The sequence below is a fragment of the Grampus griseus genome (assembly GCF_964374135.1).
Source record: "Grampus griseus genome assembly, chromosome: 17".
Lineage (NCBI taxonomy): Eukaryota > Metazoa > Chordata > Mammalia > Artiodactyla > Delphinidae > Grampus > Grampus griseus.
The window spans coordinates 73,949,957-73,971,934 of NC_139011.1; the positions used below are offsets into that span (position 1 = coordinate 73,949,957).

The following is a 21,978-nucleotide window of genomic DNA, read 5'->3' on the forward strand; positions in this document are numbered from 1 at the left end:
GTATTTACATCAGAGTCAGGGTGAAGGGAAGACACATATGGTCCCCAGAAACCAGATGTCATCCAGGCAGAAAAACAGCTTTTAGTTAGTTGCCCAGGAAAGGGCATACTGCCCAGTGCCAGAATTCCATTTCAGCATCTCCTATAATTCCCCCAACTGTGACTAGGAGAGTGAGTACAAAGGTAAGTTAGCCTCCCAGAATATGTAACTTGATAGAGTTTCCACTCTATATTTTATTACTTATTCCATCCTAGGGGCATAGTCAATACAAAGAAACTAACGGTATGTTTCTCAGACTCAAAAATACAGGTAAGCCAAAGAAAGGGACCCAGGAGTCATGATGTACTAGAATGAAAAATGCAAAACTATAAAACTATGTCATATAAAACCATTACAGTGGGGCTTCTCTGGTGGCGCAGTGGTTTAGAGTCCACCTGCCGATGCAGGGGACACGGGTTTGTGCCCCGGTCCGGGAAGATCCCACATGCCGCGGAGCGGCTGGGCCCGTGAGCCATGGCCACAGAGCCTGCGCGTCTGGAGCCTGTGCTCCGCAACGGGAGAGGCCACAACAGTGAGAGGCCCGCGTACCGCAAAAACAAAAAACAACCATTACAGTGTTTACATATTTATCTATCTACATGCATTTATTCATACATACTGTGTGCCACAGGGTGGGGGGCACCCAAAACAACCATCCACCAGCTTACCATTAGTGACACGAAAACGAGTAGCTGAGGAAAGAAACCAGTGACTAAGTATGGGACAAATGTTCTTTGAAATATCCAGTATTTAAAAGGAATGTTCTAAAGTAGAAAATTCTACACATCAGCAAGATAGTTGACAAAATGGAGGCCTTTTCATGAATCTATTGTTTTTTTTTTGTTGTTGTTGTTGTTTTTCGGTACACGGGCCTCACCGTTGGGGCCTCTCCCGTTGCGGAGCACAGGCTCCAGACGCGCAGGCTCAGCGGCCATGGCTCACGGGCCTAGCCGCTCCGAGGCATGTGGGATCTTCCCGGACCGGGGCATGAACCCGTGTCCCCTGCATCGGCAGGCGGACTCTCAACCACTGCGCCACCAGGGAAACCCTCATGAATCTACTGTTTATAACCACAGAGAGAAATCCTATTTTTCCTTCCACTGTCATGGATGGCTTTTTAACCATAATCCAAAAACATCTGCATGGCTCAATGGGATTCAAGATTTCTTAAATCCAATGCATAATGTCAAATTTGATGAAAAACAACTGCAAATTAGAAACAGACCCTTGACTGACACCAAGGGTGGGCAGGTAAGGGCAAGCAGATGCTCCTTCTCTGGAAATGACATCCTGGGCAGAGGGATAAAGATACTAAAATTTTTCTTTTTTAACATCTTTATTGGAGTATAATTGCTTTACAACGGTGTGTTAGTTTCTGCTTTATAACAAAGTGAATCAGTTATACATATATATATGTTCCCATATCTCTTCCCTCTTGCGTCTCCCTCCCTCCCACCCTCCCTATCCCACCCCTCTAGATGGTCACAAAGCACCGAGCTGATCTCCCTGTGCTATGCGGCTGCTTCCCACTAGTTATCTACCTTATATTTGGTAGTGTATATATGTCCATGCCACTCTCTCACTCTGTCACAGCTTACCCTTGCCCCTCCCCATATCCTCAAGTCCATTCTCTAGTAGGTCTGTGTCTTTATTCCCGTCTTACCCCTAGGTTCTTCACGACTTTTTTTTTTTCTCCTTAGATTCCATATATGTGTTAGCATACGGTATTTGTCTTTCTCTTTCTGACTTACTTCACTCTGTAAAACAGACTCTAGGTCCATCCACCTCACTACAGATAACTCAATTTCGTTTCTTTTTATGGCTGAGTAATATTCCATTGTGTATATGTGCCACATTTTCTTTGAGGGATAAAGATACTAAAATTGACTGGCAACCATTCCATCATCTGCTGTAGGATGGCTTTTATGGTCTCTGCTTCCTGGCCTCTTAAGATGCGTCATTCCTGCCCGTTCCCAAGTCCATGTCCCCACCCTCCTGTGGGTTCTTTATAAAACTCCATATATTCCCTTTCCTTAACTTAAGCCGTAATTGAGTTTTGGTATATTTATCACTTTAATCAAAGTAAATACACAAGAGATTACTGAAGCTTAAAAAGTCCTTAAACAAAGATTTTGCCCCTAAAAACACATCCAATTTTAAAGACATGTTACACGAAAATCAGGATTGGTTCTAAAGCAGGTAAATATAATAAGATTGCTATTTTAAATTCACTTATTAATAAGGTCAGGACAGAGAATAAAAAAACAAGAAGTCAAGAAACTAGTTAAAAGGCTACTATATTATCTAGGAATGAGATAAAGAATGATAAGAAGATAAAGAATGGTATACATCTCCAAAGAAAAAATTGACAAGCACTGTTGATTACTGAAAAACTATGATTTGTTTTCCTATCAAGTGAAACAGAAACAATTCAATTTCAGCCTCAAAAACCTTAACTCTTTCCCATTTACCTTCTCATAACTGGGTTCAATGCAGGTTTTACCTTTGTATTCTATGTGGCAAAAGAAAATACTGAAACCTGAAGTGTCCTAGAACTCACAGAAACAAACAAAAAACCCAAAAACCTCATACTTCTCTTCTGGATAGTAAAAAATTTTATTAAACTTTTTCCTTAAGTATATATATGCTTGAGAATCTCATTTAGAAAGTTTTCCTTATCTTTTTCTTTTTTTTTTAATGGGATAAACCATCATGCCCTATGCCCTTGAGGCTCTCTTCCCAGATACATTCTCAATTAACAGCCAATTTGGCTGCCAGAGAAATTACCTGTGGAACCAAAGGCCGGGCCTCATTTACCTGACACAGTCAGGGAGTGATGCTTATTTTCTTCTTAGATGTTAGTCACTTTCAACCTTCCAGGACAAAATACTCTGAAGGTAAATACACACTTTCTAAATTACCTCTACATCATTACCATCCTTGTAGAGTAAGTACTTGCATCCTTGCACAGTATCCATTTCCTGAACATTCAATAATCGATACCTACTAATTGTGTGACCCTGAGTAAGCTAAGTTATTAAATCTCTTCTGTGTTTTAGTTTCTCTTATTTGTAAATGGTATTAATGATATCCATCTCATAAATTTTTTTCAAGATTAGAAGAGTTATTACATACGTGCAATCTAAAAAATGATACCAATGAACTTATTTAAATAGAAACAGACTCAAGGACATAGAAAACAAACTTCTGGTTACCAAAGGGGATAGCGGTGAGGGGGCGGGGGGAGGCGCATAAATTAGGAGTTTGGGATTAACGTAAACACACTACTGTATATAAAATAGGTAAACAACAAGGACCGACTATATACCACATGGAACTATACTCAGTATCTTGTAATAACCTATAATGGAAAAGAATCTGAAAAAGAACATATATATATGTATGTATTACTGAATAACTTTGCTGTACACTTGAAACTAACATAACACTGTAAATTAACTATACTTCAATTAAAAAAAAAGTTACTACATACAAAATAAGTGCCTGGCACACAGTAAATATTTGGTATGGGTCCACTGTCATTATTATTTTATATTATACCCTCCTCTACTCATCAAGCAAAGGCAAGTACGCAGCAGAATCAAATACTGCCTTATGCCTATTTTAACAATCACTCCAACATTCCTTTAAAAAACACGTGCTAATTACCTTCTAAATTGTTTTTATGTCAGAAAGATAAATTCTTGTGATGGGTGTCACAAGGTATAGTAGTCAGGGTCCAACCAGAAAAACAGAAACCATACGTAGGTATTTAAAACAGAGGGGATTTAAAGTAGGGAACTGGTTACATTAAAGGAAGGGCTGAGAAGCCCAAGGAGCAGAGGGTAAAGCAACCCAGAGATTAGGAACAGCCGGAAGCTGCTGCTGTCCCTAGGCCAGGGGGCAAAGAGAGAAACCAGGGTTCCCAGAGCCCAGGAGCCAGACCATCAGTGGGCCTGTCGGGCAGGGGCTGTGGCTGAAGCCACGGAGGGCACACAGTCTCAGCAGAGAGGGGAGAAGTCCCTCAGCTTCACTTTGCTTTTAGCCTCCTAACTCCCAGTGCCTCGCATCAGCGAACCCAGAGGGAAGCCAGCTGGTACAGTTACATGGGTTACAGTTTTCTAAAAACCCCCTCTGGTGTACTCCCCCTTACATAGGCTCCCACAAGTAGAGCCTATGCCGATTTCTAACAGCAGTGAGGTTCCGGCCCATCCGCCCAATCAGGTGTGCCCTAACAACTAGAAATTTACACGAAAGCTTCAACGAAAAGGAAGACACTTTTGTCTAGTACCCTATACGAAAAACAACTGGCTAGTTGTCTCGGGACCAAATCACGCCTAAGAGGTGGCCTCAAGGTTCAGACCTACGGAGCAAAGAGCAGATCCTACACAAGGATGAGCTCACCAAAGTTAAACTGCACCATGACGATCAGCATGAAAGAGCAGTACCTGTTTTACCCATCATTACTGGATATAATTAAAACTATCAAAATGAAAACAGAACCACATATTCTTATTGATAGTAGCCAGTAAGGAAAGATTTTAATATATCTACAAAGTACATGTGGCTTGGCTGAATACTATTAACTGATCTAATAATTTGATTCGTAAACTCTATCTTCGATTTGGTATTTTAAAAGTACACAGGACATGAGAATCACTTTGTTATGAAGAGTGAGTTAATCATATCTATAGAACATAAGCAGTCACTGGCTCAAAAGATACATTAAGCTATCAATTGTAAAGTTTAACTAGATTTCCAGTTACCTTGTTTCTTCATGGTTGACTAATCTCTAATTGTTACTGGGCTACAGCCATAGAAGAATAATCTAGATTCTTTAGCTTTCAGGGTATAAATATTTTTTTAAAACAGATAAGAACCCTGAAACAGTATGCTTAAAGTTTTTAGTTTTTCACTTAATTTTACACTTTTGCATATTAATGAATAATATCACTAATAATAAAAACTAGTGTAGCTAATAGTAATAACAGCTAATATTTGTTGACCATTCCTTACCAGTAACTGTCTCATTTATTCTTCACAATTGAGGAAACTAAAAAATGCTTGATGGTAGTTTTTCTCAATTAATAATTATAGGTAAGCCTAAAGCACTTAACACGCTGCCAGGCACTGTTTCAATGCATCATATTTATTAACTCATTTACTGTTCAGAATAATTTTGTGAGATGGTTACCACTGTTTTTCTCATTTTACAGATAAAGAAACTGAGGCATGGAGTGGGAAAGTGGCTTGCCCAGCTAGTTAGCAGCAGAGCCCTGATGTGAACTCTGACAAACTGGTTCAGAGTCTGCTCTTAACCCCTCCCTATGATATACTGTCTCTCAATCAACTGTTTTATCATTAAATACAATCAAAATCAAGTATTAATGTCTTGCTGCATTCCAACCACTTTTACAGAGTTGGGGAATATTATTTTTACTATACATACTTATATTTTTTTAAAGTGATGGAGACTAAACTCTGTACAGCAACAAACCTAGTTTCACTGATTTCTGACTCATCACTGATGGAATGAGCCCTCTAGCACATTCCATTCCCACTACCCAAAACTTCTAAATGCTTCTCATCTCTTTATAAAACTTACCAATAGTAAGATCATGTACTGGCTGAAACCTCTTGTCTGTAAACTGTAGCAATAAGCATGATTTACCAACACCTGAAAGTTAAAAGAAAAAAAATTTAAGGGACAAAATTCACAGAAATTAAGAAATACTTCATACGAGTACTTGGAAAAGAGGCAGCTAGGGTGTCTGGTGCTCTGAGAACACAGTCTGCCATGATTTTTCAGTGCTCTCATTTCTTGGGGAATTAGAGGACTGATGATTTGGGTGAAAGGTGTTGACCAATCCAAAACACGCTTTTCATCCTTTTGCATTCATTCAGCATTTCAATCTGAAAGATGAGAGTGGCAGCAACTCCCAGAGACAACCAACCAGGTCCTCCCAGCAGCCTCTACACCACAGGACTCATGCAGTGAAGTGTTCATGCACTTCTGTTTTTTCTGTAGTAGTGAAAATATTTTGAAAACATAGTATTTTCCTCCTTTTATAGTTTATTTTATCTTAGTCTCCTACAAACAAACAAACAAGTAAGTGTTCGGGATCTACTTTTCTGGGAAAAGCTGCTCACTCTATCTTCTGGCTGATCCATTTCAGGATCGACTCTATAATCTGAATAGCATTCCTACACTCTATTATTGAGGTCTTGAGTAACTTCCAAATTCCCAAATTAAAGGCAAATTTTCTATATACATCCTACTTGCCCTCTGAGGAGACCTGAATATTGAATACCACACCACTTCCTACTCATTTTCAGGCCTGTAACCTCACACTAGACCGAATCTGCTTACTTGGTAGCAACCTGCACTTACAAAACACAAAGGCAGTCATCACTTATTCATTCATTCACTTACTCAAAAAGTCTTCATCAAATGCTAACTGTGCACATGGAAAGCTGATATGCTTCCTTCCTTACAATCTAGCTCAGGGAGAGAAATTTAACAGAATGAGTGCACAAATAACCTATACGAACTGTAATTTGAAATAATTATAATGACTGCCATTTGAAAGAAGAAAATAAAGTTCTATGAGGAAGAGTAACAAAAGAGACTTGAAGGGCCGGAGAAGGTCTTTCTTAAGTGATGCAAACTAAACTGTTCAATGTCTTCTAGATTATCCGCTCAATGAGAGAAGGACAACGAATACCTTGTCACTTGCTGCCTGTCTTAAGGCAGAGATAAATCACTTAATAATTTTGCTGAATGACTGGCCCTAGTGTCAAATGCTATAATGATTGTCAAAATGCCCAGTGACAAATTAAATACATGGTCTACTCTGTGTGTGTGTGTGTGTGTGTGTGTGTGTGTGTGTGTGTGTGTGTGTGTGTGTGTGTGTGTGTGTGTGGTGTGTTTTAGGAACTATTTTATTTGTTCAAAGTTTTTTGAATGTTTTAAGATTCTAGTTAACTGAAAATAAATTGGAATTTCAAAACATTTGACCTTGGTTTTCTTCTCTTTCTTTTATCCACAATTTCTCTTTTACATTACAAAAGGCACAAACTCCTTAGATTTCTAACACCCTTGAATAACCTTTCAGATCTAGGAGAGAAAGAAAAGAAATTTTTTTTTAGTTCTTTGTGTGTTTTAAAAATTTTTATATTAGAGTATAGCCAATTAACAATGTTGTGATAGTTTCAGGTACACAGCAAAGGGACTCAGCCATACATATACATGTATCCATTCTCCCCCAAACTCCCCTCCCATCCAGGCTGCCACATAACATTGAGCAGTGTTCCCTGTGCTATACAGTAGGTCCTTGTTGGTTATCCATTTTAAATATAGCAGTGTGTACATGCCAATCCCAAACTCCCTAACTATCCCTTCCCCCCATCCTTCCCCCTTGGTAACCGTAAGTTCGTTCTCTAAGTCTGTGAGTCTGTTTCTGTTCTGTAAATAAGTTCATTTGTAACAGAAAATTATTTTTTAAGTGTTAAAGTACAAAATAGGTGAACAACTGAGATGTGAAACTTCAGTTCTGTTTTAAAAAAAGAGGCTTTAGGGCTTCCCTGGTGGCGCAGTGGTTAAGAGTCCGCCTGCCGATGCAGGGGACATGCGTTCGTGGCCCGGTCCGGGAAGATCCCACATGCCGTGGAGCGGCTGGGCCCGTGAGCCATGGCCGCTGAGCCTGCGCATCCGGAGCCTGTGCTCCACAACGGCAGAGGCCACAACAGTGAGAGGCCCGCGTACCGCAAAAAAAAAAAAAAAAAAAAAAGAGGCTTTATTTTTAAAAGCACTTTTATAGGTTCATAGCAAAATTGAGCAGGAAGTACGGCAAGTTCTCATATACTCCCTGCCCCAGGGGAGCACAGCCTCCTTCCTTATCAACATCCTGCACCACAGCGGTAACACTGGTTACAACTGATGAACATACACTGACACATCATCACTTAAAGCCCTCAGTTTACATCTGGGTTCATTTTCGGTGCCGTCCATTCCATGGATTTTGACAATTGTATAATGTACCCACCATTACAGTATCATACAGAATAGTTTCACTGCCCTAAAAATCCCCTATGCTCTGCCTATCAGCCCCTCCCTCACTCCTAGCCCACTAATCTTTTTACTGTCTCCATAGTCCTGCCTTTTTCTGATTGTCATATAGCTGGAATCATATGGTATTTTAGCTTTTTCAGATTGGCTTCTTTCACTTAGCAATATGCAATTAAGATTCCTCTGTCTCTTTTCTTCATTTCTATTTTTAACATTTGAAATCTCCCCATATGGTATAGAAAAAAATTATAATTAGAAATCACAGACTTTATTACTGAGGGACCTCAAGAATCATCTCACAGTCTGATAATCACTTAAGTGATACAAGAGCCTGAAACCCTTTTCTTACCTCACAACAGAGTATGGATTGCTCTAGCAATAACAATACCACTTATTCTGACCAAATACTGACTTCACTTTCAAGACACCATATTCTTTCTTCAGGTAATCAAAGTATCTTTCAATGCAGAGAACATATCCAAGTGCCACTGTGGTGTTTCCCAAGTCTCCTTAATCACCTATCTGTAGATCATTTGTCAGGATCGGTTAAATTTACAGGTAGCTCATCTTATTCAATATATGTTGACTTCTACTATTTAATTCTGGATAAAATACTTGGGGTTTCTGGCTCACAATCACCAACACTTTTCCAGATTGCCGAATTGAATTAGCTAGTCTTTTTCTCAGTCCTCAATTTATTTGATCCGGAAACAGGATCTGTTTACGTCCATAAAATATTTCCATATAGTTTATCTACCTACAACCTCCTTGAAAATGATCACTTCTAGCTTTAACCACCTCCTTGGTCCCTTAATTCTGTGACAACTGCTCTTCTTCCATGCAAGCCTTAAATACTGGAGGTTTCACCACCATCTCATATTTGGTTATCTTTTCTCTTCAGCTGAGAGAACTAATCCAGTTCTATAGCCCCAACCTACACGTATAAATTAGTCAGTGATTACCAAATCCATCTCTTCAGCCACCATCTTAATTAATTTCACTTTTATTATATCCAATTGCCTACTGAACATGTCCACTTTGATTCCTTCAGGGCTGAAACTCAAACTTCCAAAACCGAATCCATTCCTTTTCATTTTCCTGCCTACCATCCTTCCAACAATTCAGAACAAACTCAGCATCTCCTTCAGTATTTCTTTATCTCTGGAGTTGGTTCCCAGGGCATCACACCAACAAGAAAATCACAGTCATCCTTAATTCCTCTTCCTCCTTTATCATCTACAGCGAATGGCTCACCAATCTCATGAATTCTCTCAGAAACACCTTGAATTCCACGTTCTCCCCTCCTCTTAATCCTCAGCACTCTAGTTCTGGTCCTAGACATGATCTTTCTGCCTTTAGCCTTTGCCCTTTCTCCAACCTACTTGTATAAACCTCTGTGAAATTTTTGCTAAAATGCACATGATTAACCCGCTCTCACGGAATACTGCTTAAAATATAAAATTCAAGCCCTTCGAAACAGTAAACAAGGTTCTTTGCATTTAGGCTGAAAAACTGTTATTCCAATAGATCATATTATCATACCACAGTCTAGAGACCCTAGATTTAAGCATAACACACCATCTCCTGTCCTCTGAAATGACACCATGTTCTTCCCCCGTATCTCTTACCAAGGAACACTTCACTCCTTGGCAACTCTAAACTCATGCTTAGAGATTCCAGCTTAGGGATTCCTATGCCTTCTTCACTAAAGCATTCCTGTTCCAAAGATTCTACCAATCCTCAGGCAGAACTAATGGTACACTGGATTTCCATAATATTTCATTTATGCCTCAAAACCCTGGTCAGAATCCCAGCTGTCACTTTACTAGCTGTAACATGGGGCAAGTATTTGACCTTTCTGAGCTTCAAAATCCTATCTATAGGGCTTCCCTGGTGGCGCAGTGGTTGAGAATCCGCCTGCCGATGCAGAGGACACGGGTTCGCGCCCCGGTTCGGGAGGATCCCACATGCCGCGGAGCGGCTGGGCCCATGAGCCATGGCCGCTGGGCCTGCGCGTCCGGAACCTGTGCTCCGCAACAGGCGAGGCAACAACAGTGAGAGGCCCGCGTACCGCAAAAAAAAAAAAAAAAAAAAAAAAAAAATCCTACCTATAAAATGGGGGAAACTCCTACACTTTGGTGAACTGTTGTAAGAATCAAATGAAATAAATAAATGTAAAAGGGCCCCTCTACAGTGCTAGTTACCTGTGTCCAGTTCCTAAACATTCTTTGAGCTGTTTATTTAGGACATGTGCCTTTTTCTATATGCATGATATACTGCAATAAAAATAACAACATTACAGTCTTTCTGATGCATCAGCTTGACTAGGGCCGTCTCCAGTTATTCAATCAAAGACTAATCTGGGTGTTGCTGTGAAGGCATTTGGTAGACAAAGTTAAAGTCCATAATCAGTTGTGTCTGGTATAAGATAGAGGTCCAGTTGCATTCTTTTGCATGTGGCTGTCCAGTCTTCCCAACATCATTTAATGAAGAGACTGTCCTTTTCCCCCACTGTGTATTTTTGGCTCCTCTGTCATAAATTAATCGACCATATATGTGTGGGTTTATTTCTGGTTTCTCTATTCTGTTCCACTGATCTATGTGTGTTTCTATACTAATACCATACTGTTTTGATTACAATAGCTTTCTAATACAGTTTGAAATCAGGTAGAGTGTGGTGCCTCCAGCTTTGTCCTTCTTTCTCAAGACTGCTTTAGGTACCTGACCATTCTTTAATTAATACAAATTACTGCACCTAATAATGCTGCTGTTAAGAGTTCCTACTATGAAGTCACCTTACCTTCTTCCTTTACTCAGGGTCCAACACACTGTCCTCAGCAGGACTCAGTGTTGTGAGAATTGACTATCTGACTACCACCACATCAATGCCAAACGATTACAAGTAACACTCATTAAAAATGCCGATTCGTAAAACCCCCACCCCACAGATTCTGATTCAGTTAAGTCTTTGGTTAGGCCCAAGAATCTAATAAACCTGCCAGTGACTTTTTTTAGGCAACGGGTCCTTCTCCACAAGGAAAACTGGCATAAGTGCTAGGTATTCTACTGAAGTTTATTTTCCTAGTCCTAAACTGATTTCCACCAACTTCAAGATAATTAAAAAAAAACTGACGATGGCTCCATTTTTAAAATTGTAAGACATATAACTTTAACTTAAAGAATGTGGAAAAAGCAAAAATATAAAAGACCAATTCCTAACTACCGAAGTTTTGTCCAACTGTCATCCTGAAATCATGGCTGCATACTGTCATCTACTACACTGGGTTCTCAAAAAACAAAATGTAACAAACCACGAATTAATGACCTATCCACATAATTGAAAGTAATCCACTGAAGAGTTATATGTTTTAAAATCATACCAAAGAATTGACAGACCTCAAATACAGATCATACAGAGATATGGCAAATTGGTTTAAATGTTAGTAGCTTATTTTGCAAACACAGAAAACTATATCCTTTGTGCTAACATTCCAAATCGAAAAACCCGTGAAACATGTAAAAACAGTAAAGTCTGCTGCTCTTTTTAAACAGAAAATTAATAAACTCAGCATAGACATTAGAAAGAATACAAGCTTTACAGTTGTAACACCAGTATTCAAGTCCACCTGTATTATTTCATAACTTGTGACCTCAGACAAATTAGTTATAGAAACTAAGCTCCATTTCCACATCTGTAAAATGGAAAAAAGAAAACATGGCATTCCTACTTCAAAGGAATATCATAAGGCTCAAATGCAAAAATTTTGAATTGTGCAAATTCAGAAGTTCAATAAAAAGTGTTAGAGGATTCTTCAGGATGAATACAGCTGAGGAGCAAAATCTCCAACCAAACCCATCTGACCTTGAGTTCAAATTTTTAAATATATATTTTCTAAAATTAACTGAAGAAAATAGTCACAATCTATAATTTTCTTTTAAATAAAATGACTTCAGAGTTGTTTTCATGCTGCTGGTTTTCCAAACATCATCCCCCTCACATGTACGATAGCAATCCTCTCAATTACTGCAACTAGATACTAATCTGGTGGCTTACTGGAGTGAGCTAGAATGGCTCCCAAAGAGATATGTCCAAGTCCCAACCTCTGGAACCTGTGAATGTGGCTTTATTTGAAAAAAGGATCATTGCAGATATAATTAAGGATTTTGAGATGAGATCAGCCTGGATTCAGGCTGGGCCTAATTCCAATGACAGATGGATATGCAGGAGAGAAGGCCGTATGAAGACAAGAGGCAGAGAATAGAGTTATGCTACCACAGCCAAGGAACACCTAGAGCCACCAGAAACTGGAAGCAGCAGGAAGGATTTTCCCTGGAGCCTTCAGAGGGAGCATGGCCCTGCCTATCCCTGGATTTCAGACTTCTGGCCTCCAGAACTGTGAGAGAAACAGCCTTTTATTGTTTTAAGCCCTGAAACAACTTTCTGATAATTTGTTAAGCTGCCCTAGAAAACCAATGCACTTATCAAGAGTATCTGCCTTCCTTCTTCACCTTAGATTTTTACATTGCTCGTCTCCCACTCTTGTTGACTCCGTCTCTAATAATTCCTACTGTAATCAATAAAGAGACTCAAACACCAGAAATATTGAGAGAGTAATAAGGGAAAAAGGAAGCAAAGAATACAGAGCATTTATTTGAAAAATCTCTCAGTGAAGGCTAGGAGGGTAGGAAAGAGAGTCACTCAAAAAATATTTATTAAGTACTCACTATATTCCAGGCACTGAGCTTAGTAATAAAGAAATTAAAGAAAGTTCTCAAGAGGATGTAGCTTTAAGAACGTAAGACATCTTTTCCTCAAAACTGGAAGGTATAGAAACAAATACGCAGACAAGGCTGAAAGACTTGCTTAAGAATCAACAAAATGAAAAGGAAATAGGAAGATGTGGAGAACTAGCCCTCCTTCCCTTGATGCAAATCATCTACCGCTTTTCTTTATCTTCGTTTTACAATATTAAAGTACCCCAAGTACTAAAACACTTTTTCTGAGATGAGACCAAAACCATGAAAATGAGTAAAGCAGATAACCTCAGCTGAAAGTCTCTGATTCCTTAGGCTAGTACGCCTTATACATCAGGTCTCTGCAATATTTATTTAGCATACTTTAAGAGCTCTTTCTCCAACACTCAGTGACTTTTTGTCCACTTAGCTAACAGCTACTTATTTCTAAAACTCAACTCAAATGCTGTAACCTCTAGGAAGCTTCCATAGTGCACACCTACCTTCACAAAGTGAGTTAGGTATTCTTCTGACTCTTAAATATGGAGACTTCCTGGCTGTGTGTGTATATAAAATAATCAATATAATTGTCTGGCTTCCGGGAAGAAAACAATATCCTCTGCTGTAAATGCAAGAGGAAGGAACACTGCCAGGTTTCTGTGATCTCCCTCACCCTGTGTATGGCACGGGCTCCAGGAACCACATCCAGACCTGAGCTCAGACCAACAGATGAAGAAGGCAGGCCTCACTGAAGGGTAAAACACAGGCTTAGAAGAGCTCCAACCACTCTCTTTATTCAGCCACTATGGGGACTGGAGAAGCCCTAACCTGGCAGTTTATTTCTTACCCTGCAATCTTTATGAAACCTCCTCCGCAGTTTGGATTTTTGCCCCCTTAGTTTCTACCTCCGTTTTCTGTCCCAGGATCCCATCCAGGACACCACATTACACTTGGTTGCCGTGTCTCCTCAGGCTCCTCTCGGCTGTGATAGTGTCTCAGACTTTCCTTGCTTTTGATGACCTGGACAAAAGTCTTGAGGAGTACTGGTCAGGTATACTGTAGAATGTGCCTCAGCTGGGATTTGTCTGATTTTTTTCCCCTGCGACTGACTAGAATACGGGTGTTTGGGAGGAAGACGACAGAGGCAGAGTATGATTCCCATCAAAAGGGTACATACTATCAACATGACTGATTATTGCTGATGTAAACTTTGGTCACCTGGCTGAGGTAGTTTGCCAAGTTTCTCCACTGTAAAGTAATCCTTTTGCCCTTCCCTTTTCATACTAGATCCTTTGGAAGGAAGTCACTGTGTAGCCTGATCCTCTAGGCTTAACAAAGTTTTAACCTCTGTATTCCCCCTGCCTGGTTTCTCTTTGTACGATGTCATATTTCACCTCCCCCGATATCCAGTCTTCTGCCCTTCCATAATGTTTCAACAGTATCATGTGTTTTTGTTACTTTTATATTAAAAAATATATGAAATAGAGCTCACATTTGGAGTATGTACTCCTCTGAGATGGAAAAGTGCCTGAAAATGTTTTAATTTTTTCACTCCCTACAACATCCTCCCCTAAATCCTGTTAATTCCAACTGTCACCAGTATCCTCTTCATTTTCACTATCATTGTCTTAGATAAGGCCTTCGTTACTTCCTACCTGGATCACTGTAGTAACCATCCAACTACACCCCATCTTTCTAATCTGTCCTACATATGAGTGCACCAGAGATGGATGAGAAAAGATAGAAGGACTACATTTAACATCTAGTATGTCTCTGCTGCTGTATTACAACATGAATATATACAGACATATACATACACATGTGTATGTGTGTGTGTATATATACACATTTAATTTCTAATTTAGTCGTAACTCTAGTCCTGTACTCTTTCCTTTAAAAATTTCAATATTTTCTACTGTCTACAGAATAAAGTTCAAACTCTACCTTAACCTGTCACAACCCAGTACTTACCTAAGTCCAACATGTCTAATGAACTTATCTTTCCTTATTTCCACTAACTGTCTGACACAGGGTCTATACTACGGTTAAGCTGAATGGTTTACAACGAGGAAATTACAAGGTATGGCACTTAGTAGATGTGTAATAAACGACAACTATCTTTCTGGTTTTTGCCTAGCTTTACATTTTGATTATTTAACATTTTTACTTGTCTAAACCCTACTCACTTTCCAAGGACCAGCTCAAATGCCATTTTACCCTAAGTTTTCCGAGGAGGAAGGCACTCTGGACCCTATGAAGTTCCAGGCTTTCTCCAGGACCTCAATCAGAGCCCTTATGACATTCTACCAGCACTGCTAGACTATAAACCCCTTAAGGGCAGGGACACACCTGATTCACTTTTTAAATTCTTCTTAGAACTGTGTTTTACATTTGGTAAACTTTTACTGTTGCAGCCTCCTGCATTGCAACACACACCACCAGTTTAAGAGATAAATACCGGACTACTTTTGGATCCTGTGTGTGGTGCTGGTAGAAAAAGTTGTTTCAGGTCTCTAGGCCTTGTTTGCTTATTTGTATAATGGTAATCATACCATTCACCTTATTCAGAAGGCTACTGTGAGGAATAAAAGAAACAGCATGCAGAGAATAAAAGGTAACACGTCTGTGCTTTTTCTTCCTTCCCCAGTACGCAGAGGCAGACCAACACACCATCCCATGCTACGGCACAGTACTCTACACGTACGCTATTAAGCACTTCTCACATTAAACTTTTACCATCAGTTCACACATCTACCTGCCTCCCTTGGGGGCAGAAAATCACTTTGCTCTGTGGCCTGGCTTAGAAAGCTGATGCTCAGTGAGTGAAGAGCATGTGTATCGCATGCTCACTGAAAAGGTCACAAAATGACATACTCGCCTTTTCTACTTAGTGACAAACTTAGTCTACATTTTAAAAAGTCAATTTCTCAAAAAAAATTGTATTCCCCATAGTGGCTTTTCCAGATAGAAAAATGATGCTAGAGAATGAAAACGTGACTGCATGAAATTAAGAACTGCGTCCCTAATAGTATCTGCCCCTAATTGAAGTGTACTTGCCCTTTGGAAACATCAGGTCTAGCAAGTGCACTGCTGTGCCAGGTATCAGTCAAGTGCCTCCTGCTCTAGACCCTCTCTGGCCTGCTGGAGACACGAGGACGTCTCTCCCTTGACAGCTGGCATGATAGGAAGTACCACCGGTAGAAAGTAGCACTCCAGCTCTCTGTGGCCACTGGCCCCCAGCGCCCCTTCAGGCTGCTTCTCAGGGGCTCCCAGGCGCAGCCCCGCCCCACAGGAGGCTTCCCACAGCTTCCCAACCCATCATGGCCCCTCAAGTGCAATTCTCGGCCACCAGATGGGCCTCAGCTGCGAGCCTCCAAAGATGTCTGGATGCCAGATTTGTTTGTTCCTTCCTTCCTTGCTCCGCCTCAGTCTTAGGGGTAGTGGCTGTGCCCTCTACCTGCGGTTGCTGTATTCTTAGAGTTCTCTTAGCCAACTCCCCATTACTCTAATCCCATATTAGAGTCAGTGGTTCCTTACACCAGACATTCCCTGTTCGAATTCCTGTGTGGTTTCTGTCTCCTAGTTGGACTCTGACTGATATGAACTAATATGGTTAAAATACATGCTTCATTAAAATAAAACAAATTTAACTTGGTTAAGTCAAGGATTTTTTTTAACACAAGCCGAGTTTAGATATCCTTAGGAAAGACCTAGTTTGTGCAATATTTTCACAAAAACAAAGCTAGGTGCAATTTACATTTTTAAAAAATTGAAAAATAAAATGGAGCATTTGCTAATTTACAGAGAATAAATGACAGAATATTAAATTTAATAGCAAGTAAGATAGCAGAATGTGGTTAAAAATAGCATCTCTTTCCTTTTTTCCTCCCACTCTTGGGACTTTCCTGAACTAGTTTGTTTAATGGTGGAAAATGGCTTAGAGTGAGAAGAATCAGAACGAAGAAAACTGAAGTATAAACTACCTCTCAGAATATCAGAATGTCTCAGTGTGCTGGAACCAAAGAGGTCTTCTGTGCAGTGTTTTCTAAACAGTAGGCTGTAACCAGTTAGGTCATGAAATCAATTTACTGGATTACAACTAGCAGTAAAAAAATGAACTAGAATAAACCAGCAAATATTAGACTGTATGTACTAAATAAAGTTAGGATGAGTGCTGTTTGGAAACGATTGTTTTAGATACATATATGCACTTACACACATATCTGAACCCTGGGTTGCAATGTAATAGGTTATTGCAGCTTGTAAAAAACAAACTTGGAAATTATTCTCCAGCATCTCATCCAATCACATATCCAATGAAAGAACTCATCCACAATATTTACGTTAGTAAACACGGCAAGACGAATCAGCCAAAGAATCTAGAATACTTCTATTCTCATTTAAAGAACATTTACAAGAACAGGGATCAAGGGAAAAATATGACTGAATCATCAGTTGGCAATTTAACATATAAGTAAATAAATAAATAAATATACTTTGCATACCATGAGTCATCTACTAGGTGACAATTCTATTACATAAACCTCTTTGCAAAAAGATCTTTCAAATAGGTAAAATTAGGATGACCCTGTATCCTGGTTTGCCAGGGACAGGCTTAGTTATTCCTGGTGTCCTGAAACATTAGGAATCAGCCTGGACGATGAATTACATGGTTTCCCTAAAGTGCTGATTCTCAAAAGTATGGTCCCCAGAACAGCAACATCAGCAATCTCTGGAAACTTGTTAGAATGCAAATCATCAGCCCCGCCCCAAACTTAGTGAGTCAGAAACTTTGGGCTGGAGTACTGAAATCAGAGTTTTACCAAGCTCTCCAGGTGATTCTCATGTGCCCTAAAGTTTGAGAACCACTGGCCTAGATATAACCAATTAAAATGCTGGTTTCAGCGTCTCATCCTCTTTAGTTTTCCAGCTACACAACTAGTGTGACGCCATTACATGCTTGGTATAACAGAAAAGCGAAGTATGTTTCACCTCGGTACAGGTTAAGTTCAAAACAGGGTTATCCTGGTCTCCACTTAGTATCTTTGGCAATTCCTCAGCTTAGAACAGCTAGACTACCTGATGCCTGCCAAATAGCCAAAGGACATGCTTCGCTATACACAAGTAGTTTTTACTGCAGCCATGGAGTCCTACAATTGAGTTTATGCTAACATACTCTTGTCTTATGTAAAATATATGCCTGACTTTTGACATTTTGAAGGTGAAAATAAGCTCCCTCTTCACACACAATCTTATCTGACCATAACAGTAAGCCTATGGCATCAGTAAAGCAGGAATGATAACCTTTTTAAAAAAATTTTTTTTTTTGCCATGTGGCTCGCAGGATCCTAGTTCCCTGACCAGGGAACTGAACCCAGGCCGCGGCAGTGAAAGAGCTGAGTCCTAACCACTGGACCACCAGAGAATTCCCGATAACCTCATTTTGAAGATGAAGAAAGTGAGGCTTAAGTGACATGCCTCAAGTTAACACAGTAAGAGGCAGAACTGAAAGTCAGAATCAGGTTTTTTAATTCCAAGCCATATTTTTCCACTATACTGTCCAACCTCCTGAGTTTGTTCTCAGATACATATTACTACTTGCAACCAATACCTCTGCTAACTAAAAAGAAGATATCTCACTTACCAGGTTATTAGCAGCAATACTAAGAGGAAGAAGGGAAATGTTCTATAAGCTAAATGACTCTGACAGAGCAGAAATTTAATGAAGGAAGAAGGTTTTAAAAGAAATGAATATACAACTTCCTCAATGTTGACTTTATCCCAAACAACAATGTTCCAGTGAATACATCAGGTATACTAACATACTTCAATCTGACCATTTTCCTAATCCTTTCATAGGTAAAGATTCCAAATAAGAACTACAGCATCTCAGAAATAGATTTCAGTGAAATAGTTTGAAGATGATACTTTTTCATGATGCTGTGGGAAGGAAGCTGTCTGGATGTAAATGTACAAAATAATTACTGTACAGTAAGTTTATTGTACATGATCTCTAAGTAGTATGTTACGATATAAATGGGTATCAAAATTAGAGGCTGTAAGCAGAAAGATCTATTTCAAGCAGCTGCCAGATTAATAAGAAGTATGTGATAACAGTAACTAAATCAAGCTGCTAAACCCCCAAACATAGACTTGGTATCAGTCGACAAAGATAATGTTGAGACTAGCCTGTTAAATTTAAGTACATGAAATACATACCGAGCTCAAAATTAAATATTCTTTCTAAATTCTTATTTTTAATGGAAGGTGATTTGTGACCTTCCATTGTGGTCACATGTGACCTAGGCTGAGCCAATCAGATGTTCCTGTTCAGAATTTGGAATGCTGAAGGAATACTTCAATATCAGGGACCAACAAGCGAGAATTCACGGTGGCTGCAGAGGAGGTGACAGACGACTGGCAACGCATCAGCATCTGCTTCAGCAGGAGTTTGGCTGTGCTTGCCTTCCTTGGTTTTGTCATTTTCAAGCTTGATTATACTGCCTTCCTATTAACTCTATGGAGCACCCAATCTTTACAATAAAATCTTCCTCTGCTGAAGTTAACCACAGTAGGTTTCTGCTGTTTGCTACCACAGACCAGGACTAACAGAATCAGGAACTGACTGAATTAATAATGGTTCAGCTATGCAGGCTTTTTTAAAAGAATGAAACAGATTTACATGTGATGATATGTTAAGACACCCAAGATTTACCCTGAAGTGAAAAAAATAAAGGTATAGAACAGCACAATTTGTATAATCATATTGGTGGGACTGGGACACACACACACGCAGGCTTAAAGATGTACAGAAAATTTCTAGAAGGATACACAAACCATTACTATACTATGTAAAGTGGTGGAGTATTTAAATTTTCATTTTTTACCACAAGCATTCATCATTTTTACCATAATAAAAAAATGTTTTTCAAAGAATCTATTTTAGCATCAAACACTATATAAGCAATACTTTTACTGGCCTCATCCAGTGACCTCCATAGCGATGTGGCATTTAAATAACTAGCAAAACTTCTAGTGTGACCAGAAATAGTTACATTAAATATTGGTCTGCTAAGAAAATTAGAAGCCTACAAGTAAAATAATGTGTTGTGAAATAGAAGATTTTGATTTCTTTTTTTAACTCCTAAAAACCACTAAAGAATAAGTAATCAGCAGTTCTTTTAACAAAACATACTCATGGCTAAGGCTCAAAATTCACATATTCACGCTCACATCCAATACAATTTTTCCAGTTCTCAGGTAAATTCTCCAAGAAAGGAAACTCTAAGCCAGAGAGGACGGGGGAGAAAAAAGACCGAGAAAGAAAAATAAGGTTAAATGGAGGAAAGGCCTCAATAACCTTTGTCAGAAACCTGCATGAAGGGTTGAAATTTATCCCATTTAGAGATGGGGAATAAGGCTTCTTCTGTGAAGCGTCCAGAGGATACAAAACCGACTCTTGAAACTGCACCACACAACACTCTTCACGGTACATGGTCCCTAGATTCCTTCAGTCTTCACCTCCCAGAAACCCTGACAAAAACTCTACACGGCCACACTCCGGATCACGTTCCTGGTATAAAGTCATCTGCCCTTCTTGGCAAAATAAAAGACTGAGGAGCTCAGCTCAATTCTCTGTTCTCCACACATAACAAATACAAAAATAGGGGCAAAAGTACAAACTGATTCTACAGGATTATTAGGTGGAAAATTTCTCAAACAAACGAGACCATGCCTGATCAAGTCACATCTGATCTATCATTTGTAAAATGTGGCCAAGAGCTATCTAGGATTACTGTGAGAAACATATGAAAGCCATAGAACAGTATTCAGCATATAGTAGGTGCTCAATAAATGTTTACTGAAAATCCGAATCTGTCATGAGCCACTCACTCCAGTCAGAATGAACCTTCTCCATGCTCCTTTAGTACTCTCTGTACATACACATCTCTATTTCATCATCTTGTAATCTCTGTGGCAAATTGGTCTCCCCTCTAGGGTGGGGCAGTCTTGTTCGTTTTTCTAACTCCAGCACAGGAAATGCTCACATAGTATCTTACATTTCTTTAAAAAGAAAAAAAAATTCGAATCCAATCCCCTACTGTTTGCGTAAATACTATCTTCCAAGCCCTAATGTGTCAGTCAAACCTCTGCTTGCACAGCCTCGGTAACAGACCAACTCACCACTTAACACACTCTCTCCATTTCACAGGCAGTCTTCTCTTCCTGGTCCTGGTTCTGTCCGCGAAAAGCCACAAAGGGTAAGTTTAAGTCCTTTTTTATATGACAGTCACCTAAGTATTTGAAGGTCATTATTATATTCTCCTTTGCCTTTTTTTTTTTTTTTTGTTAAAATGTTTCGGTTATTTCAACCATTCCTAAAATGTCATGGTTGACAGAGACCCTGACTGGTCTCCGAGCACAGACTCCAACGTGCAGATATCCCTCTGAAATAAGAGTTTCCATAAGCGAATTGCAGTTGAGTCCTGACAGAGTACAACCATTACCTACCTTGTTTGTACATCACACTTCTACTAACCTAGAGCCACATTTATTCCTTCGTTGGCTTTATTACTCATCTGACTCATACTGAATCTAGTCATGTAAAACTTTTTAGGTTTTAGACATATCCTGCTATTTAACCAGGTGACCATCATCTTGTATTTGTATGGTTGTTTTAAACGTAAATATAGGGCTTTCACTTCATTTTTATTAAGTTCCATTTTGCTAAATTTAGCCAATCATTCTGGCTGTCAAGGTTATTTTGGATTCTGTCTGGTGTAATCCACACATCAGCTCTTTCAACCAAAGTGGACTTTATCCAAGCTCTCGCCAATACGAAATGTAAAAATCCAGGACTGAATATAGCAGCATGCTCCCTCCAGCTTGCCTACATGGGGAAGTCCTTTATGGATACAGTCATTCAACCAGTTAAAAATCCACTTTTTAGCTGCAAAACCAGAAGAATTTCTTCACCCCATACCAAAGGTTATCCTGAAAAAGTGTAACAAATACCTTCCTTAAAGGACTGGTGAATCAACTCACCAGGCACACAACTACTACTGCTTTAACTTGTAACTAATTTCCCTATTTATTAATCTTTGTATCAAGTAAAGCTTTGAGCGTAAGTGATTTTG

At 39.4% G+C, this 21,978-nt stretch overlaps 1 protein-coding gene across 1 annotated transcript in view; it reads right to left on the reverse strand.

The window, feature by feature from the left end:
- Positions 1-21,978, reverse strand: part of RAB2A (RAB2A, member RAS oncogene family) — a 75,585-nt gene that overhangs the window by 41,794 nt on the left and 11,813 nt on the right. The window contains exon 2 of the mRNA XM_082674642.1: positions 5,645-5,716. Coding sequence (XP_082530768.1) covers positions 5,645-5,716 — 72 coding nt within the window. The remainder of the gene's footprint in view (positions 1-5,644; positions 5,717-21,978) is intronic.